The sequence below is a fragment of the Planococcus citri genome, chromosome 1, assembly GCF_950023065.1.
Source record: "Planococcus citri chromosome 1, ihPlaCitr1.1, whole genome shotgun sequence".
In the NCBI taxonomy this organism is placed as follows: domain Eukaryota; kingdom Metazoa; phylum Arthropoda; class Insecta; order Hemiptera; family Pseudococcidae; genus Planococcus; species Planococcus citri.
The window spans coordinates 78,463,138-78,480,173 of NC_088677.1; the positions used below are offsets into that span (position 1 = coordinate 78,463,138).

The following is a 17,036-nucleotide window of genomic DNA, read 5'->3' on the forward strand; positions in this document are numbered from 1 at the left end:
TGAATATTTGAATTTTACTCAAAATTTTAACCTATTTTAATAGGTTGCATGAGGCTTGGAAATTCCAAAAATCATGGCTCAATTTCATGCTTATAGGTACTTACTCGATTTTTCAAAAATTCTCCAAAAAAAGTTTTGATTGAGATTTTGATTTTTGGTCAAAATTTATACTTGATTTTATGGGTCTAGAAACGCCTTTTTCAAGATTAATCAAGATTAGGTCCCAATTATGAGATCAAAATCTCTCACAAAAATTCACAAAATATTTTTGTTGAAATAAGTATTTGAATTTTACTCAAAATTTTAAATTTTCATTATTTTTCTTGGTGGCCGATTTTGAAATTCTAAAAACTTGTTCAAAATTTAGAAGTCAAGTTGGCTACTGAGTCTTGTATTTATTTATGAGTACTTACTTATTTTTAATCAACATTTTCAAATCTGACCTCAAGGTTTCAATTCAATTGATTTTTTTGTTCTGTTTGTTTTTATAGGTACATAGTTACGTACTTTAGAATCGAAAGAAAAAGTGCGGAAATGGGTGATCCGTGAAGTTATTCTTCTACATAATAACGAGTGCATTCCAATATTTTTTCATCAACTTGTGGATTTTTCCAGATTCGCTTCAAAGGAGTAAGTAAGTGTACCTATTGTTTTTTTTTTTTAGGTACTTCATTTTTTAAGCCATAGGCTAAGTAAATTCTAAGTAATTTTAGATTTGATGTGTCGAAAAAGCATGCTCTAAGACCCACGTAACTATAATTTCATGTCCAAAAATTCGTTTTTGGATTTTTGGTGAATTTTTGAAAATTTGAAAAGCCTTCCTATACTTATTACCTACATATACCTACTAAAAACTGCCAATAGTAAAAAGTGACGTTTTTTCGTCGAAAATTGCTAAAAATGCCCGCCTTTCGCTGATGTGGCTAAAATCTTGCTTTTTGCCAAAACTTTCCAAAAATTGTCCAAAAGTACCACATTTTTCTAGAAATCCATGCCTGATTTTTTGTCAAATACTTATGTATTGAAAAAATCTCTCTCAACTTCTGCTAAAAATTTTAATCTCATTGTTCACTTAAAATTACTGCCAAGTTTCACTTTTTTGTTTCAGAAATCGCCTCTGCCTCTTGAAAAATTCGCCAAAGATTCAAAAATGAATTTTAACCCCTAAAATTTTGTTTAGGGGAGTTTTATGACATGCTCTTTCGATCTAAGTAGCTTGGTTTCGCTCGACCAATTCGGTTCAAAACCGTGAAATTTTTCCTCGGTCCTTATAAGGCCATATTCAGCTTCACGTTTGTTATAAAACTTTTGTAAGAGTATCTGTGATATTTTAAATGAGTTTTTTGGTGGTTTCTCTTTCAAAATTCTGATATTGAGTAAATCTTCTTGAGTAAATAAAAATGAAACGTTTGAGTACATTTTATTCAAAAGGTATACTGATGCATACATATGATATACTTGAGTGAGGTACCTAATAATAATAATAATAATAATAATAATAGATATCTTGCTTCGGACCTTGTCTCAACATATTACTCTTCCAAAATTTGGCCGGCCTGGGTGAAATTCTGCCCGAAATGCCGACTGAGAAACGACTTTGGGGCTTTGTAACCCCTCACACAACTCACCTTCGTATTAGGTACCTTTATTTCATACGTTCCAGCTACCCAATGGTCTTTATTAAAAGAGTACCATTCTTTTGAACCCTTAGGCTCCGGATGGTTGCCGTTTCTCTTGGCCATCATGGATTCTAAGTCATCATCTAGTTTCTTGAAATCTGCTGGACCGCTCTTCTTGATATACTTTTCCATTTCGTCGTTTATTTTTTTCCTAAGGTTGAAATCTTTTTGACCTATTATTGGTTCTGAATTCTTCTCAAATTTACCGCCTTGATCGTCGCTGCGACAATTTGGCCTAGGGCCTAGGAATAGGTTTTGCGGCAGCCACATGTACACTGCTATAAAATTAAGGTAACCTTTTGGTGGATCTTGACCTTTATCTTTATGAAACACGGTGCCTGCATCTAATCCTTTGAACACTTCTTTAATGTTGTTGAACATCTCGTTAAATTTATCAAATGCGCCGTAAAACGTTTCGAATTGCTTCATACATTCCTCTAAAAATTTGGGTAGCTTTATTATCTGTTTTTCTTCGATTGCTTTACTGTAAAAGTCTCTGAGAACTTTTCTTGAAATTATGTGGTGTCTGGCGGCTGGCATTTTATTTCTGTCTGGCATTTCGAGTTCGCCTAAAGCTGCATAAGGTGGCGTGCCTTCATTTTTTGTATTAATTTTTAGGTCGAACCCTCCTTCAAGTTTGGCAGCTATGGGTAGACATTTGCTTTGGAAAGTGCAAGCGAATAGCAACGGAAGAAGTAGATTGGGACTCATTTTTGGTGAATGGAATTTGTGGATTGAGAGATCTTTGATATTGATTGATGATTGAGTTGAGTCTTTAATGAATGATTGTTCTTTTTTGTGAATTATTCTGCTTATCACAATTTTTCTGATCTTGATTGACTGTAAAATACAGAAATAGGTAGGTATATTTCGATAGAAAATACTAAAAATGTCCGAATCTCATCATGTCTAATCTAATGTGATCAAAACTTTGATCCTACCAGGACAGATCGGATCTAATCATTTCTACTTGGGAAACGCCCTAAAATACAGCAGGCAAAATTTCAAAAATATACTTTCATTTTTCGGTTTTTGACGAATTTTTGAAAATTTAAATATGGTTGATCCAACATTATATGTACTATAATTTCTAATTTTAAGAGTAATAAATTGTACATACCTTCAGCTGTAATTTATCTGAACTGTCAACAAAACAATCAATGCGGTGAAAACAAAGACGTGAACATCGATTCGAAAACGAGCACAGTGATTTGATAAAAATTAAAATAATTGCCTTATTTTTATATAAATTTTTTTGTATATGTACCTATGTGTATTTACGAATCTATCTGATCAGGAAATTAAATGGTATGTGTATTTCAGAAAAAAAAAATGATTGTAGTATCCTACAAAGAGTCACATCCGCTGATGGTTTTTTTATCGTTGGGTGTTGGTATGAAACTGAATTTCAAAGAAAATAGTAATTTATTATGAATATTGAAACAACTTCCTGGTTATTATATAAAATGTATTGTATGTTTTTTTTTTTTTTTTTTTTTTTTTTTTTACAAAATTTATCTGATGAGTGATACCTAACGAATTTATGGGTATGCCTATCTTACTTACATAACTTATTTCAGGATACTGAAAAATGATTAGTATACCTATCCATCCTACAAAGAATTATATGCGCTGATAGTTTTCCATCGTTGGCATGAACTGAATTTCAAAGGGGAGTGTGATTAATTGGCGATGTTTTACTAAAAATATGTAAAATAACTATAGTCAAATACATGATTTCACGTATCTATTTGAACAATTTATTGTCACTACAGCTTCGTCCATTCGGCAAAGCTGTACGTAATTTTTTGTTGAAATTGGAAAATTGTTTTGAGACAATTATTTTGTGGACAGCATAATTATATTTTTATTTCTGCTGAAATTTTAATTTAGCTCGACTTCGTCTTAGTTTACAGAGTGTACTAAGTCATTCAAATTGAAGACGACAGTTTTGGACTAGACTAGTTAATTTTGTGTCGCTGATTTCGAATAATATGACGTCCATTTTCAAAGCCAGTCTGCCTACATTGTGTTTTGAATACATCTCATTGAGCAAGTCAATCTTTGAGCATTTGTAAAATTAATTCTGCGAGCTGTGGATCCGGTGCAGTGATTTCGTCGACTTGAAAAACCTCGAAGGCAGTCGATTCCCTACACATTTACTCAAATCTGATGCCCATAAATGGACTTTACCCACCATAACACCGGATTTTATGACGTTAATTTTCAACGACAATATGCAAAAAAAGAAATTCCTGATTAGTGCTATGGTAGTGTTCTCAATTACCGATGAATTCGCGAAGAAACTACATTTTGATCGATCTATCTGGTGTTCACAAATTTGCTCTTGTCAGTCTCAGTTTGATCAAGGACAAAAGTAAAGTAATACATTATAAATAAATTAAATACATAGGTATCTACTTAAGTAAATAAATTAGGTATTTTAACATTCTTTTTGCTTGTTTTTTTTTTTAAATTTATTTTCTAAAAAAATGTTGGAAAAGGAGTTGAAAAGGATTTTATTAATTTATTCAAATTTATTTATTTATTTTCATTAGTACTTCCAAGGTCCTTGATCAAACTAACGAGAGCAAATTTGTGAACACCAGATCGATAAATTTTCTGCTGTTTTTTTTTTATTTTTATTTTTTAATTCAAAGTTTTATTTTGAAAAAACAAACACCATCCATAGTGAAAAATAGCGCAACTATGGAGTAAAAATACCTACCATACTTTTAAGTACATCTTCGGGTTGCAGTATCTGTTTCACTGCAACAACATGCAAGATTGCAAGTGCGATTTATGCCGGTGTTGTTGTTATCGTTATCAATTCGTTCATCGTTTTGGAACTAAAATTATTCTGTTTGGCACATGGCGTATTCGTTCAGTAATTGATTTGCTTCGTTGATTAATTTAAAAAAAATACCTTCTATATTTACCAATAACTCAAGTCTTCTTTGATATTTTCCTTCTTACATGAAGGTATTGAAACTTGTGAACACCTTGTAGCAGGCACCACCAAAACGAACAACGGTATTTCAAAGTATGTATTTAATCGAAATAATTTTTAGAATTATCCAATTCATAAGTATCTTTCATGTAAATAGAAATGCTTATAAAATTAGCGTTTTTACCTTATTAATTTTAGGTCGTGAGCGTCGAAAATTCTACCGAAATATTTTTTCAACTACTGGCTTCCTAGCGTCATTTTGAGTGATATCACTTCTCTATGTTCTATGAGTCGATTTGATTTGAGTTGAATAAGGTATGTAGAATTAACATGGATAATTAATTAATTACTTGTAAGCTACGTTGTACGTATAGCTGCTTACTAACTCCGGATTCGAATTCTGCGATATTATTTCGAACATTTTATTTCCAGATTTTCCAATAAAGTTGGATTTATTTTTATTATATCTTCGCATATACCGAATCAAGAATAGAAAATGACCGAAACTACGTCCAGAGTTTACGATCTGATTTATCCGAGTCCTGTAACACTGAAAGAAATCTCCACTATCTCACTGGTTGTGGAATTATGACGTGAAGAAATCGAACGTACTGAAATTAAAACTCATCCGAAAGAATTAGATTTAGCCATTGACGTTATACATCTGGATTTAGCTAAAGATATTCCGTTGAAAGAGATAATTTCCAATGTTCCATCGGCGATTTACGATTTACTGGACGAATACATCGCCAAGTTCAGATTATCAATTTCGCGATGGATGGAATATCATCACAAACACGTATTCGATTCTCATTACGATAGTTACACTAAGGCGTTGATCAATTTCCATGATTTTGTATGGGACTGGAATGGTGTTATTGAGTACGTTCGAACGGCCAAACGAATGATGCTGTGTGATCGACTCACCGTTGATGAGAAATTCAAGATCGCTTGTTTGTATTGCTTCGAAGATGATATTATACGAATTTGGCCACTTCTCGGCTCGAAGAACATATTACAGTTGACTCAAATCAATCACGAGTATATTCGATGCCCACTGCTGAACTACTGGATTTGCTATCTAAGAAACGAACTAGACAAAGTACCCAATTCTCTTCATTATGAACCAATGCCAATCGATGAGAGGATGCTTGAAGAATGGTCTGGATACAACTATTCTCTTGTTGTACATTTTTGGAACAGAATACCCTACGGAAGACAGTCACAAGCAGGCTTCTATTTACCTTTTGAAGGTGCCAGTTTGTACGCTAGGTACATTTTACCAAAATTCGACGATTTCCAACTTGAAAAATTTCTCGCTGAAAAAGGTGTTGATTTCATGGTTTATTTGCTGAGCTATAACCGGGAAAAAATGTACGTTCTCTCTACGTGGATGTACATTAGAAACAAAATGAACGGAAGTCGTTTCATCCGATTAATCGAGGAACTGCTAGAAAACGAGACCAATCTATTTATCATTAAGGAACGATTGAATTCCAACGATGAAGTTTCTTTATGCTGCGAAGTATGGAAAAATTCCCTTGAGAATTTGAAACGATTAGCATTGAATAATGTACTGTCAAATGAAGAATTGTTCAACCGAAGGCTTCAAAAGCCATCTCAACCTAGAGAAATGAGATTCCTAATCACAATTCTGTTAGATGCGAGTTACGAACAAAGACACAAATGTTGGTGCGAAAATTGGCTTAATTTGATCTCCGGTGCTCGTGTCGATGATCTACTGGGAGTAATGAAGTTATGTTTCCGGAACGAAAACGACATAACCTCGTTTAAAGAGCAATATATGTCTAAATACGAAAACATCGGCCCATATTGCGTCCAGTTGTTGGAACACGGATGTTTTAAAGAATTGAGCGAATTTTTGACTTTTTGTTGTTCGGATCGGAATTTAGTAACTGAGTTGAAACAGCAACTATTGAGGTCAAATTTTCTCGGCGAAGATTCTATTCTGCGGTTCGGTGTTTTCTGTAAACATACTGAACAGTTGAATGCGTTCGTCGAAGATGCTTTTGAAGACGTCGATCTTCGTATTGAATTCAAAAATCAATTCGTTTCATCGCCCGTAACTGAAGACCACTTATTCGATTGTATTCGCTTGGGTTCCTTCGATTGTGCGATACAATTCGTTGAAATATTTGTACCGGAGGAACGAGCTGTTAATGTTTTGAAGCAACGTTTATTGAATAATTTCAACGCGCGTCTAGTCTCTGGTGATATTCGGAACTTGCAGGTTGATAATTTACAAAAATTTCTCGTCTGGTTGTTGGGTAGCGAAGATGAGATCGGTAAATTCAAGCAGTCGTTATCAGTAGGTGATATTTTTTGTAATATGGTACAGTTTAAGTCGGAACGCGGGGCAATCGAACTAATGGAAGAATGGACTCAAGATGACGAATCAATGGATGTTTTTTTGACGTGGTATTTTAATGATAATGGTGAAGAGATTCGAAAAATTAAGAAACTGTATGCTGATAAGTTGAAGGTGTTTGGTTTTCGAGAATAGGGTAGTTTCTTGAAACTTTTCTCGTGTTCAAATTACCAAGATAAAAGTTACGTTTAATCTTTTATAAAAGACTGTTGCATTTTTTCATGTTTTTATTATTGATATTCAGTACTGAAATTAAGTGTTTATTGTTTTTATCAAGTTGTAATGATGATTTTATTATTTGAATTAAGTAAACCCGTTGAGTTATTGACTACCTACTATAATTTCATTAATTCTTGTGTTCGTGGGTTGAGATTATTCGTTATCAAATCAGCCTTATTTTTTTTTTTTTCATTTAAAGTTTTCTGATTTTGCTCGGCCTCCCCCCTCCTCCTTCTCCCCACCGATGACTTTTCAATGGTCTAGTGATTAATTACTTGAGAACTTGAGAAGTACCTACCGAACTTGAAACTCACAATCAGTTCTCAAGAATGATCAAATTTTGAGCGAATTTTTCGTCAGGGTCTTGCGAGAGAATACTTTGAGAATTCTAAATCAATGATTCAACTTTGAAATGTTCAAATGTGAACTTTGAAGTGCTCTTTTCAAGAGACTAATTTTGAAAATGGGACTTCACCTACCCGATACCCTCCTTCCATGATCGAGAAGGCTCTGAATAGTGAATATCGATCAAAATCCGGCGTCGTTAATCCAATTTTTGAAAAATTTCGTACCTAATCTAATGTACCTAATCCCAGATTTAACATCTGTGTTATCATTTTATTGGAAATTCATCAAATACTCACCAACTCGCACAGGAACTTATTCTAGATATATTATTATTAATGAATTTATGTAGGTAGGTACATTTAAGTTGGGTTTGTCGGGTGGTTATCACGAGTTTGTTTTTTTTTTATCGATACCTTCTTAATGATAACCGGAGAATGCTGGTTAAAAAACCACTCGAGGTGTCCATCTGGAAATTGGCTCAAATGTGAATAAAACCATTAAATAGGTATCTTAAATCGAGAATAAGCCTCTATACCGCCGGATTTTCAACTGGCCAAATTGATTTTCACGCCTTTGAGGGAGTTACAAAATGTTGGACCAATCGAAAATCGCGCTGGAGGATTCAGAAGGGTTAGAAATGGTAAAATTCGGTTCGATGGAATCTCAAAAATCATAATCCAATTCTAAACTCAAAATAATTCAAAAAAGCTCAAAATATATTTTTTTTGGAATATTTGAATTTCACTTAAAATTTTACTCAATTTTAATAGGTTTCCCGAGAATTTTAGAAATTCCAAAAATCATGACTCAATTTTAGGCTCATTACTTGATTTTTCAAAAATACTAAAAAAAAGTAAGTATTGTTTGAGATTTTGATTTTCTGTCGAAATTTTGACCTCAAACTCAGGCCCTCATTGGTCATAATTTTGAGTAGGAAATTCTTTTTTAAAAAAATCTTAAACATTCATTGTTAGAGTATTTGAATTTTTCTCAAAATTTTTATTCCGTTGTACGTACTTAAGAACTGAGTACCTATGTACTTACAAGGGAACCTCTTGAGGTGTCCGCCTCCGATTTGAACGGGACCGCGATTTTTGGAAAGAGCATGTTCTAAAACCCCCAAATCCAAAATTTCAGCTGCCCGAGTTCATTTTTCGATTTTTGGCGAATTTTTGAGAATCCAAAATTGACTATTTCAGTGATTTATGCGTTTTTTAAAAAAATACGTACCTGATCAGTAAAAATGTTCAAAATAAGTCCCAAAACTGATATTATCCCCCCCCCCCCCAACCCAAATTTTGCCATTTCCAGCCATTCTGGAGCCTCGAGTGCGATTTTTATAATTTTTCCAGAATTTTCAATTTGCTCCAGAAGGCATGAATATGAAGTTGGGCAGCTAAAAATCGAGTGGTGTGTTATACTCGACCTGTTTAACGAATTTATCCACATTTGAATCGATTCTGGAGCGGACACCTCAAGAGTGGTTTTTTAATCAGCTTTTTTTCAAAATAAAAATATTCAAAAATCAAAAATTTCTCATTTGTGAGAAAATTTTTGAAATTTGCACGAATCGATTAATTAACCACACGAGAGCGAATTTCGCCATTTCCAGGCTTTCTTGGGTCTCACTTTAATTTTTGGATATTTTTTTATGAAAAAAGCTGGTCAAAAACCCACTTCTGAGGTGTCACTCTCAAAATCGGCTCAAATGTGGATAAACTCGTTGAACAGGTCGAGTGTAATAATATACAATTCGATTTTTAGCTGCCGAACTTCACATTCACGCCTTCTGGAGCATATTGAAGATTCTGGAGAAATTAAAAAATCACGCTGGAGCCTCCAGAATGACTGGATAGTTCATGACAAAATACTGCGATTCGCGCAAATTTCGAAAATTTCCTGGCAAACGAGAAATTTTTGATTTTTGAATATTTTTATTTTGAAAAAAAGCTGATCAAAAAACCACTCTTGAGGTGTCCGCTCCAGAATTGACTCAAATGTGGATAAATTCGTTAAACAGGTCGAATATAACTCACAACTCAATTTTTAGCTGCCTAACTTCATATTCACGTCTTCTGGAGCAAATTCAAAATTCTGGAGAAATTGAAAAATCGCGTTGGAGGCTCCAGAATGGCTGGAAATGGCGGAACTCGGCCTCAGGGGGTTTGTTGTGTTCGAAATACAGCGATTCGCGCAAATTTCAAAAATTTCATGGCAAACGGTAAAATTTTGATTTTTTTGGATTTCTCAAGTACATAAATCGTCGGTTTCCAATACAAGGGTGATATGTCCATGTTTTTTTTCTCGTGTTTTCAACATTTCGGGTACGGTTATAGTAGGTCTTCAAGTAGGTATTCATCAAAAAAAAGTGGTTCGTGACAAACCAACTTTTTGTTTTTTGATGAGTACCTGCTCAAAGACCTACTATAACCGTACCTGAAACGTTAAAAACCTCAGAAACAAAAAAAAATGGACATATCACACTTGTATTGGAAACCGACGAAATATGAAAAAAGCTGGTCAAAAAACCACTCTTGAGGTGTCCACTCCAGAATCGATTCAAATGTGGATAAATTCGTTAAACAGGTCGAATATAACTCACAACTCGATTTTTAGCTGCCTAACTTCATATTCACGTCTTCTGAAGCAAATTCAAAATTCTGGAGAAATTGAAAAATCGCGTTGGAGGCTCCAGAATGGCTGGAAATGGCAAGATTTGGATTGGGGGGAATAATATCAGTTTTGGGACTTATTTTGAACATTTTTACTGATCAAGTACGTACTTTTTAAAAAAACGCATAAATCACCAAAATAGTCAATTTTGGATTTTCAAAAATTCGCCAAAAATCGAAAAATGAACTTGGGCAGCTGAAAATTTGGATTTGGGGGTTTTAGAACATGCTCTTTCCAAAAATCGCGGTCCCGTTCAAATCGGAGGCGGACACCTCAAGAGGTTCCCCTTGTTAGCATGACACTTTTTCAAAAATTGAAAAAAAAATTCGAAATAGGCATAGTGTGACCTATCAAAATATGAATTTGACTTTCGACTAGGATTAAAAATTTCTGTCAAATTTTTTTTGAGCGAATTTGAAAAATCTTGAGCTTTAAAATTGCGTCATACTTGAATAAATTTTAACGCAAATTCGAAAAATTCCAACGATTTTTTTTTTGAACAGTCGAAGAATTCTTGTGATCTGAATCGGGTCGTGATTTTTGCGATTTTCGAGGAGATGGGAGTCGTGTGACCTATCAAAATGGTTAAAATTTCACCTAATTGAGGTGTCGAAGAATAAGCTGTGACGTAAAACCAAAAATTTCTATCGATTTGAGCCCATTTTAAAAACTTAAAGCTTTGAAATTGGGTCATGGTTTCTCAGATTTTTTAAAAAAAGGTCGTGTGACCTCATAATTCAAATCAACATTTTTTCGAGCAACTTTTGAAAGATTTTTATTATAAAACTGATCTCGATTTATTGATTTTTGAAGAATTCAGAATTTTGAAATTGGATTTGATTTTCAAGATTTTTAAAACTTTGACAAAAATTATAAATTTCTATTGAAATTTTTTTGAAGCACTTCGTGCTTTTTGATATTTTTGAAACAACCTTCGTGCCGACCTAGGTACCCAAAATTTCTATCGAAAAATCCGTGGAGTAAGTATTTTTGAAAAATTCTGAGCACAAAATTTCTCTCGATTTTTTGGACTTTTTTGAGAAATGTGTCATGCGACCTTTCAAAATGGGTTATAAATTTCGGAAAAAATGGATTTTTATATCAATTTGAAGTTCTTGGAAATGATTTTGTAAGAATTGGTTTTGAGAAAAGTTGATTAGCTGAATATATTTTTTTCAAAATGAAAAATAAATTTTAAAAAATTCAGAATGGATGAGATAAGCGTCTTGATTAAATAAATATTCATCGAGTATATTCATATAGGTACGAACATTTAATTCAATAATCAATAGGTAGGCCTAATGATGAAAATGATATCTAATAGAACACCAATAATATGTAAGTTACCTATAAAAATGAAAGAAATTCATTAAGTACACACAAGATATAATTTATGATCACCGATCAAAACACAAATGAAAAATGCACTCCTCAAACTTTTATTTTATATTTTCCTTTTTTGTGAGCCGCAATCCAATCGTCTTTATTGAAAGGGTACGCATCCAACTCGGCGATTGGATGACCTTTTCTCGTAGTCAACATACGTTGCAAGTTTGCATCTACTTTGCCGAAATCTGCTTTGCCTTGGCTGATATACTCCTTCATCTCCTTATTTATCTCGAACCTAAGTTTGAAATCGTCCTCTCCGATGATTCGTTCTGATTTATATTCAAATTCTTCGTTGGGATCATATGCACGATATCCTGTATCCGGTCCTTCGAATAAGTTTCCCGGCAGCCACGTGTACAAGGCCACAAAAAATGAGTAATTTTTCGGTCTCGGGCTTTTATCTTTGTGAACCACGGTGCCCGCAATTAATCCATCGACCAATTCTTCGATACTTTCGATCGCCTCTTTATATTTTCCACAGCTTTCTGCGTAAAGCTGTTTGAATTGTTTTTTATAATCGGTTAAAAAAAGACGTAGATTTTTCATTTGGTTTTCGGCGACTGCTTTATTATAAAATTCTCTAATACGATTTCTCGGAATGATATGGTGTCTAGCAGCTGGTACTGTATTGTTGCCCACCATTACGAGATCCTTTAATTTTTTATAAGGCGGAGTATCTCCTTTTCCAACCATTTTTAGATCGAATTCTCCGCTAAGAGCTCCGGATACGAGTAGACATGTGCTTTGGAATACACATGCGAATAGCGAAGGAATAAGTAGATTAAATCGCATGTTTGACAATTATTGACGATTTGATGGTCGGATCGAGTCTTTAATAATTATTGATGGTTGTTGTTACTCTGCTTATCGAGATTCGGAGTTGTCACTTTTTCTGATTGGCTGCAAAAAACAGAAAGAAAAAATTGGTGATTTTTTTTCAAATTTTGAGCCTTGATCATGATCATCTTTACATAAGGGTTATTTGATGTCAAATCGGCTACATTTTGAGGGTAGGTTCCCCGATTTTGCTAAAAAAAATTGATAGATTTTTTATATTAAGTACGAACATTTCTTAAGGCGGGGGGGGGGGGGGGTTCGACAGCTGAAATGTTTCGTCATAATGCGCAACTTTTGAGGCTAATTGTTGAATAAAATCTGTTTGTGGCGTTTTAGCCCATCCGTCAAATAGCAGAAAAAAATATGTGAACCCAAACATTATTGCGATCAAAGGTTTTTTTGGTGAATATTGTCTAGGGTGGTATGCTGAACAACATACTAAAAGTCCCCGCCCCTACCCCACGAGCTAACCCCCCGCCCCCCAGTGGATCAAAGCCTCCCAAAATCAATTTTTCGTCAAGAACTCCTAAAATATTGAATTATAAGTAAAATGAGCTCAGTGATCATTTCATCTCCTCTCCAATACCTATCTAATGAGCTATCGACCAACTCCCTAGCTTCAGGGGAGGGGGGGGTGGCGCTAGACCACTCAAAGTGACGTGATTTTAATAATTTTACATTTTATAACTTGGGACTTGTAACCTGTTCTAATTGATAAAATGAATTCAAACTTGGGGAATGGGATTCTTTTGGAAGCTAGAGTTGACCTCTGGAGTGGGAAGGGTCAAAGTTGAAAATTACAGAAAAAACGATTTTTTGGAGGGGCATAACATGACCCTAAATGGATGAAAAGGGTCCAAAATCATACCATCGGACAGTACCCTGTCTGTGATCAACATATCCGAATTTCAGCTTCCTAGGTCATCTCCACCCCATTTAAAGCGAAATTAAGGTGAAAATCCCCTTATATTTGCCCCTATTTTCAGTCTTTTCCATCTTAAAAGGAGTGGGGATGACCTAGGAAGCTGAAATTTGGATATGTTGATCACAATGGAAATACTGTTTGATGGTATGATTTTGGACTCTTTTCATCCATTAGGGATCATGTTATGCCCCTCCAAAAAAATGACCTTTCTGTAATTTTCAACTTTGACCCTCCCCACTCCAGAGGTGAACTCTAGCTCCCAAAAGAATCCCATTCCCCAAGTTTGACTTCATTTTATCAATTAGAACAGGTTACAAGTCCCAAGTCACGTCACTTTGAGGGGTCGTAGCGCCACCTCCCTTGAGGCTAGGGAGTTGGTCGATAGCTCATTTGATAGGTATTGGAGAGGAGATTGAAATAATCACTGAGCTCATTATACTCATAATTCAATATTTCAGGAGTTCTTGACGAGAAACTGATTTTGGGGGGATTTGATCCACTGTGGGGGGGGGGTAGCTCGTGGGGTAGGGGCGGGGACTTTTAGTATGTTGTTCAGCATACCACCCTAGACAATATTCACTAAAAAAAACTTTTGATCCCAATTATGTCTGGGTCAAATTGCATTTTGAGTGAGCTATTTTGGTATTATTTCAAAAATATTTCTCTTAAAATTTCAAAAGTCCGAAGCGCAATTTTTTTTGAAAATACAATTGTCAAAAAAGTATACCAAATTTAGGAATTATAACTTTGAAAAAAAAAACAGGAAGCATAGGCTACCTACGTTTTGCATTTCAAAATATTTCCCCTGTTTCAGAAAAATGATAGGTAGGTATCTTTCAAAGTTTTTTCTGAATAAATGTAAAATACGATATTTCAAAAGAAAAATATTTCAAAACACGAATTTACCTTTAAAAAAACGATTTGCAAATTTTAAACTGATTATTATTGTATTCTTATGGCAACGGCCTAGATCGACGTAGAATTTCAAATACTACCTACCTTTTGGAAGTGGACCATTTCTCCCAAAAGAGGTTGGGCAGGGACTAGAGCGAGAAAAATAATACGATTTTTTCAAAAATGCCCCCTCTTTGAGGACTCATCGAACCAAAAAAATTGGCTGAAATTCGTATTCATCGCTTCCGAAGGCAAAATCCTAATAAACCATAATGTCACACGATTTTTTTTTTTTTAATTTTCAGCAGAAAAATCAGTTGATATTGTAATCAGCGTTTTTGAAAACATTTGAAACGATATTGTCACAGGTACAATATTTTATTTTTTTTACATTTTGACCAAAATTGTGGGGCTTTGTGCCCCCTTTTCCTTCATTAAAAACGTCTGCTTCATGGATTTTTTCAAATTTTTAAGATTTGGCAAGTTTTTTTAAAATTGAGATTTCAAAAAAAGCTCAATTTTAAAATTTTTAAAGTTTTGGCTTGGAAAATGTTTTTGTGACTAATTGTAAGTGCTCTCAATTACTACTAGAATTCTTACAGTGCAACCTCGATCAATTCGACTACAAAAATTGTTCATTTTGACGAAGAATTTCAACTTTTCAACTGCCAAAAAGAAGTTATCTCACCTGCCCCGAGTCATTTCCCATGAAATAACCTCACAAGAAATTAGTTATTAGGTAATGTAGATATTCAAAATATGTGGAAGAAAAGTCTTCAAACCCAACGAAAAAAATGAAAAAAAAAAAACATCCAAAAAATATACAAGGCACTATTTTAAGAAAATGACGAATTTTTGAGACTTTCTAACAAGACTATTTTTAATGAAAAAAATTTAATTTAGTCAAATAAGTATGTAGAGGTCGATAGTTGAAATGTGGTCAGTTCCATACTCCATACTTTTTACTTTCAAATCTGAAATTTTTCTCCACGAGGGGGGGGGGGGCTTCTGGCAACACGTTTTTGAATCATGCAACGAACGACTAAGTTTTATTTTCACAACATTTTAAATCACGAGTACCTACCTATTAATTCTAAACACCAATTTGATTCACAAAAAATCAGTGGGTAGGGTACCTACGAGTAGGTATTGTGTTTTAAAATTATACGATGAGAGTAATGATAATAAATCTTACCATCAGTAGCGAGTGAGCGAAATTACAATCAAAAACCAAATTTAATCTAGAAAAATTGAAATACCGAACATTATTCTACATTAAAAATTTGGTAGCAATTTCGTGGTATTTATACTCAATTTTTCTGTATAGATATATGTGAGCTTATACCCGATAAGAAAAAGACAAAAGTATAGTTAAATTAAATTATGAGTATTTCAGGAAGATGAGTGATTTGTTATATTGTTATCACAATCATTAAAATGTGATTATCTAATCGATGATGTTTCATTAGAAACAAAGCACCTAGCTAGTTGGAGGATACCTACGTAATTTTACTCTAATCAATAAGTATACTATGTCACCGTCAGTCTCACCACAGTTTCCTGCAAAACCGCACGTGTCTCCATTTCGCTGAATTTCCAGAGATAATGTAGCTATAAACAAGTTCCAACTCACCTATTAGTATTAGTATATCGAATACCTATTACATTATCGGGTTGGCCATTACTTATTTGATTTTTGAAAAAAAAACTAGCAATAATAGGGATAATTTCAGTTTGTACGTATCTGTAACCAGGTTTGCAGGTTTCAATTTTTAGAGAATTTTGAAAATGTAAAAATCACCATTTTCAGCGATTTACCTATACCTATGCTTTTTTTGGAAATTGAAAAAAAATATTATTAATTTTAGTTATATTTACCATACTTAATGGTGGAAGTTGGTCCTGAAACTATTAGTAATATCAACTTCGCCGAATCTGAATTTTACCATTTCGAGCCCTCCAGGATCGTCCAGCATGATGATTTTCGATTTCTCTATAGAAAATTGAAAAACTACCTAATCTGAGCAAAATCATGTCTCAATTTTAGGTTCATACCTACTTAATTTTTCCAAGTGCCCAAAAAAGTTTTGATGGAGATTTTGATTTTCTGTCCAAATTTTATTTTGATTTCTTAACACATTTTTCAAAATGAACTGTAGTCAGGTCCTAATCATGAGCTGAACATTTTTCAAATGAGCTAGAATTTTGAGCTCTTAAAATTTGGGTTGTGGTTTTTGGGATTTCTGAAACAAATTTCGACAGAAAATGAAAATTACGTGCTATCGAAAAAATTTTGGAGCATTTTTGAAAAATTCTGAGCTCAAAATTTATATGGATTTGTAGGGGCTTTCGAAAAAGGTAGATACCTATGTAATTAATAATTATGTATGTAGCATGCAACCTATCAAAATGGACATAGACATAGACATTTATTTTTAAAGTGTTTACAACACAATAATATTTTGGTTTTAAAAGCACTTTTACTATTTTTTGAAAAATTAAACTAAATGGAGTACCTAATTTATCATTTTTGATTAATTTAATAATATTAAGTACTTGTATTAAAATTTAATTTATTATCAATTTGAAGTTCTTGGAAATACTTTTGTGAAGATGGATTCGAAAAAAGTTGATTAAATTAATTTTTTCGAAAAGTATTGTAGCGCATTGAAAATAAATTTGAAAATTCAAAATGATGAGGGAAGCGTCTTGAATAAATAAATTTCCATCGAG

General features: G+C 33.6%; 2 protein-coding genes and 1 long non-coding RNA gene across 3 annotated transcripts; 1 reads left to right on the forward strand and 2 right to left on the reverse strand.

Annotated features, from left to right (window-relative positions):
• Nucleotides 1-1,401: 1,401 nt before the first annotated feature.
• On the reverse strand, nt 1,402-2,939 carry LOC135834299 (uncharacterized). The gene is made up of 2 exons (XR_010556641.1): nt 2,800-2,939; nt 1,402-2,519 (listed from the first exon to the last, which is right to left on the reverse strand). It is a non-coding gene; the product is annotated as an uncharacterized LOC135834299 (long non-coding RNA).
• Nucleotides 2,940-4,425: 1,486 nt separating this feature from the next.
• On the forward strand, nt 4,426-7,350 carry LOC135834311 (uncharacterized). The gene is made up of 3 exons (XM_065348168.1): nt 4,426-4,722; nt 4,828-4,944; nt 5,062-7,350. Exon 3 carries the CDS (start codon nt 5,408-5,410, stop codon nt 7,151-7,153), a length of 1,746 nt encoding a protein of 581 aa, XP_065204240.1. The 5' UTR covers nt 4,426-4,722; nt 4,828-4,944; nt 5,062-5,407; the 3' UTR covers nt 7,154-7,350.
• A 4,084-nt stretch (nt 7,351-11,434) lies between these two features.
• Nucleotides 11,435-15,578, reverse strand: LOC135834860 (uncharacterized). Its single transcript, XM_065348839.1, has 2 exons — nt 15,499-15,578; nt 11,435-12,547 (listed from the first exon to the last, which is right to left on the reverse strand). Exon 2 carries the CDS (start codon nt 12,437-12,439, stop codon nt 11,690-11,692), a length of 750 nt encoding a protein of 249 aa, XP_065204911.1. The 5' UTR covers nt 12,440-12,547; nt 15,499-15,578; the 3' UTR covers nt 11,435-11,689.
• Between the last annotated feature and the right edge of the window lie 1,458 nt (nt 15,579-17,036).